This window comes from Cyprinodon variegatus, unplaced genomic scaffold, assembly GCF_000732505.1.
Source record: "Cyprinodon variegatus isolate N-32 unplaced genomic scaffold, C_variegatus-1.0 Scaffold2221, whole genome shotgun sequence".
NCBI classification, from domain to species: domain Eukaryota; kingdom Metazoa; phylum Chordata; class Actinopteri; order Cyprinodontiformes; family Cyprinodontidae; genus Cyprinodon; species Cyprinodon variegatus.
Window position 1 is genome coordinate 9,149 of NW_015152674.1, and position 5,007 is coordinate 14,155.

Genomic DNA, 5,007 nt, shown 5'->3' on the forward strand with positions numbered 1-5,007 from the left:
ATATATTTTAAGGTAATTATAATATGAGTTTGCTTGTTGGAATCATTAACTGCTTTAAAAAATATTATTATTATTATTACTATGCTTTTCAAAGAATAGTTCCACAAATGTGTGAGAAACTCGGGGTTGATATTATTTGTAGTTGATACTTTTATTAAGGTTTTAATTGTTGCCATGTGACAGAGTTGCTCAGTAGAATGAGTCCTCAATGCAGAGTCATAGTTTCTCTGTGATAATAGATTCAACCTTTAACATTTATTTCACAGTGAAAGAATGAGGAGAATTAAGACTCTCCTGTTTTCTCTTTTGTTTGATTTTACATAAGAAATAAGAATCATAATATCTGTCTTTATTATTGTGGCCTTTTTATGCTGAAGTTCTTTTCAGGTGGCGTAGAATCTGTAGCAGGTGGTTCTATGCATCAATACCTCAGATGGCTTCTGTTGGTAAAGTTACAGGTTCTTTAAAATTACTCTAAAAATGAGACAGAAATGATCTGATATTAGACATTTTATTTGTACTTTTGAATACTTAAGTATTTCCAAAAGTGAGTACTTCAATCCTTTAACTTGTAGATGTTTGACCAAGTAACTCTTACTTGTATTCCAGTAAGATTTGACAATCAAAGTACTACTTTCGACTAGGTTAGCTTCATCTGGATTCATAGCCGTGTGTATAACGTGTCCAGTTATTGCTAACCTGACAGGAAGTGTGGTGTAGTGGTTTGAGTAGGGGATTTCATCCTAGGAAAGCTGCATGTTCTTTGGTTATTATTTCAAGTCATTTAACGGAGTCAGTTAAGTCAAACATCAAGAAAGATAGGATTAAAATGTTTTCTTGTATCAAGTCATTCACTTTCAGCAATCACCCCTCCTGAAGGAGCATGTAGACACAGGATGGGTTACTGGTAACTGGGGAGTTAAGGTAAAGGATCAACTCCAGAAGATCCTTTAAACCCAACATGACTCCTTAGCAAAAACGTTTGACATTATAGAATCTATATTTTCTACCTTTTTCTTCTTTCAGACACAAATTGCTCAAATGCTTGTGAATAAGGCCAAAGTGGATCAGGAGAGTATTGTTGTTCTGTCTCCTTATAACGCCCAAGTAGCTGAGATCAAGGAAGAGCTGAAGAAAATAAAACTGGAGAAAGTAACAGTGACCACCATCTCAAAAAGCCAAGGTAAATGCTCCTCCTGGATCTGACCCTAACCCTAACCCCTCTGTCTCTTCTGTCAGAATAGGTCTGATCCAAAGTCAGAGATGAAGTGGTGTACTACCTCAGTGGAACTGGGTGTGTCTAGTAGATCCAGATCTAACCTCTTTTTTCTCTTAGGGAGCGAGTGGCGCTACGTGATTGTCTCCACGGTCATCTCCGTTCCCAGCACTGAGCTTGAAATAGAGCATGACGGCGCCTGGATGTCCAAACATGTCGGCTTTGTAGGAGACCCCCACCAGATAAACGTAGCCATTACCAGAGCCAAGGAGGGACTGTGCATCATTGGTAAGGAACCAAGAACCTGCTGTCTGGGATGCAGAACTAAGCTCCTGCAGAATTTGGTCTGAGCCAGTTCAACGCTGAGAGGAAAGTTAGGGATCGCTGGGCAGAGAAGGATAATCCAGGTCCAGAGGGTAAAAATCCTGCCTGGTTTTACTTCATCCTCTTAACTTAACTAAGTGATTGGTCCCTGTCTGTGTTGTAGAGCTTATATCAGGCAGAGATAGATGTGTTGTGAGCGAGAATATGATAGATACTGAAGGGGGAAATGGGGAGGGGGGTGTGGGATGTTGGGGATTGGGATTGGGGGGGTATGGGGGAAGTGTGGTTAGGGCTAGGAAACTTTGCAGGAATCTGAAGCCAGGTCAGGCTCAGTGGTTGAGAGGCAGAACAGGTCAGGATCAGGAAAGCAGAAACACTAAGGTTCGCTAAAACTACTCTCACCACTGACACAAGAGAACAAGAAAACATTTGGAACTGATGACTGTATGCAAGCAGCTTAAATAGAGGCAGGAGCAGGTGCATCAGATGAACAGTAATGAAAAACCGATAAGAGTTAGACAGGTGAATAAAATGAATAATTAACCTAGTCATCAGCGCCAAGATCATGACAGCAGGGAGATAGGGTTATGTATGTATGCAGTGAGGCGTGATTCTCAGAGGGAGAACAGGACAGTTTTGTTTTTCAAAAAGAGGGAAGAATGATTTGCCATCTTTCACGTACTCATTGTTTTTTGGGGGCTCAAAGTCATCACTACTTTATCTGTTTTCTGAACTGTTATCATGGGCAAAGTTTTGTTTATTAAAAATTTTATTGTCTGCCCCTCCTGCTTGCCAATCCTGACTTTTCCGTGCAATTAACAGATTTTATTTTGTATTTTCCCCCAATGCGGATGTGTTTTACTTTGTAACCGCGTCCCTTTTCCTGTCAGACCCATGACATTACCACTGTACTGCTGCATAGCCCAACTAAAATAGACCTGGGGTCTATCTCAATCACAGTTATTTGAGCACCATGCAGAAAGTCGGGTGTGTGTTGGGTGTTCATCCCTATTGACTCTCAGTGAGCGCTAAACGCCACGACCTCTTAGACCTGTTTCTCTGTCAGATCGGACGCAAAACTGTGTTCACTGTGTTTAGGTGTTTAAACTTCTCACCATCTGTGTCAATTTCTCTCTTTCCTCTAAACTGGGCATGTGGATGTGTCAGAGGTAACATGTGGTCTGCAACAGTTTCAGGACCGATTCAGTGTGAAGGATAAATCGGGCATCAGGTTTACTCAATTTAATTCAATTCAATTCAGTTTATTTCTTTAGCTTCAATTCACATCATGTCATCTCAAGATACTTTCCAGTTCACCAGATCATCCAGTCAGATTGATTCAAAGTTTTCTATCTAAGGAAAACCAGCTGATTGCATCGATTCATTGACTTCACTTCAGGTGTCAAAAGTTTAGACCACAATGACGGTTCTCTTCTTCTTCTTGGAAGGGAACCAAGGACTACTCAGACTCAGTAAGACATGGTGCCAACTGCTGAAACACTATACTCGCCACAACGCAGTGACAGATGCTGAGAAGATCTCTGTTCTCCACTGATGAACAGTTTCGCTCAGACGGATGGAGCTGTCAGCATTTTTGCCGCCTTACTCACATTCCTGTTCTGGTTGAGGAATTTCTTTGAAGAACCTAAAGACTCAGATTGACCTCACGTTCAATCAGAACATTTATGCAGCAAAAGCATCTCAGGAAATAAACAGGTCCACTCTTATCCACTTCTATTGAAGTCCGTCCTAAATCTTCTCTGAATTGATTCATCAGTTTTATTGAGATGATCTCAGGTTCGTTAGGATTAAAGGAATCGGTGCTGTATTTACCATTAAGTTCAGGACCCTTACATGAAATTATAAATAGGGACTACAAAATTATTTTACCATCAACAATTATTGTTTCCTTTGGTCTCATTAAATTGATCTAACCAGCATGTTTAATGTTTCAATTTTTAAGAAATTGGTAAGAAATATGATTGTAGAAAGTTCATCTCAGCTACCATTGGGGAAGAGGAGCACTGATATTAAACCTTTACCTTTTCAGATGTGTGCTTTGACTGACCCAGATTCCAAAGAGCTGAACTTGTGTGAAACATCTTTCTGTTATGATTTTAACATTTTGCAATGAGATTGATCTTTTTTTTTACTCATAATAAAGTTTGTTGCGTTTAGGAGCTCAGGTTATAATTTGACTTATACTTTGTACACATGAAAGAGTCTGTTTCTCAACTGATTTCACCTTTTCTTTTTCCAGGGAAACAAAAAGGGTAACTGATAAATGTATTTTTTTCCAACTAGGATGTGATTCCAGGGCTCTATTTATTGGCAACATATTTAAGGTATCATCTTTTCCATTATTTTTCCAGCTATTGTAATCAATTATCACTGGCTTGATTAAAGATGTGCATTTTTGATATTTTTTAATTAATAGTTACTTTTAAGTTTCTTAGTTATTAGTTTTCTTTACATATATTCATTAATTTGGCCTTTTTTTCATTGATTACAAAAGGATAATTTCCTTTTATAATCCAAAGGGTGGAACTGTGGTCGGTAAATTTCGATCGCTCTTATTTCATATATTGAGATATGCCATTTACCCACCAAAAAATGTTTTTACTCAGTCTGTTTCACCTGCAAGGCCACAAAATGTCTGAGTGAGAAGTGTTTTGCATACAAGGAATACTTAATACATAATAAGCCAAATTCTTTCTCAAGGTTTANGAAATGCAGCTCCAGACTAGCTTTGAATGTGATGATGTCATCAGTACGCTTCTGTTCCAGTTGACCCAGATCTATGCTGCGTACTCCCGTTCTCCCCGAGTCCAGACTTTCCTGGGTTCTAGTCAAGAACGTACTTGGTGAGAAAACGAGTCCGTACTAGTGTAATGGACATTTTATTCAACGTGGATTTTCTCTTATACTCAGAAGCGAAATCAAGCTCAAATCAGACACGAAAGGCAACTTCACATAAGGTGTATTAAAATAATCTTGTAAAATATGAGCATGAGCTAAGAGAACTGTCAGAAGAGAGCTGCAGTTCTGTGTTTTGGCCACAGGTGGCAGTATCATTAGAAAACTCCATAAGGCCTCTTTAAAGGTTTAAACAGCCCCTGGAACATGAGCTTCAGCTGTCACATGTTTTAACACCAAAGAAGCAGGACTACATCCCTCCCATCAATATCACCAGAGTGCTATCAGTTACCATGGTAACTAACTGCTGCATCGGTCAATGCATGGTGACTATCTCTATCACTGTTTCTGGTTTGACTCAGTCTGCTGCCAGCAGCACCAATGCATCCTGGATCCAGAGTTAATGTTAAACTGGTCACCATAAAAACATGGCAGTCATTTCCTCACAGGTGTCCAAGCTGCATTTGAGTTATCCCCGCTATTATCAATCTAACATCTGACTGGGCTGCAGCCAGTCTGTCCTAATCTGTTTATCTCTAAAATCATTGATG

General features: G+C 39.4%; 1 protein-coding gene across 1 annotated transcript; it reads left to right on the plus strand.

The window, feature by feature from the left end:
• Nucleotides 1-960: 960 nt before the first annotated feature.
• Nucleotides 961-4,256, plus strand: LOC107080687 (helicase with zinc finger domain 2-like; the record flags this gene model as incomplete). The annotated part of the gene is made up of 3 exons (XM_015368893.1): nucleotides 961-1,183; nucleotides 1,337-1,504; nucleotides 2,989-4,256. Coding segments are annotated over 3 exons (498 nt in total), but the record flags the coding sequence as incomplete, so codon positions are not given.
• Between the last annotated feature and the right edge of the window lie 751 nt (nucleotides 4,257-5,007).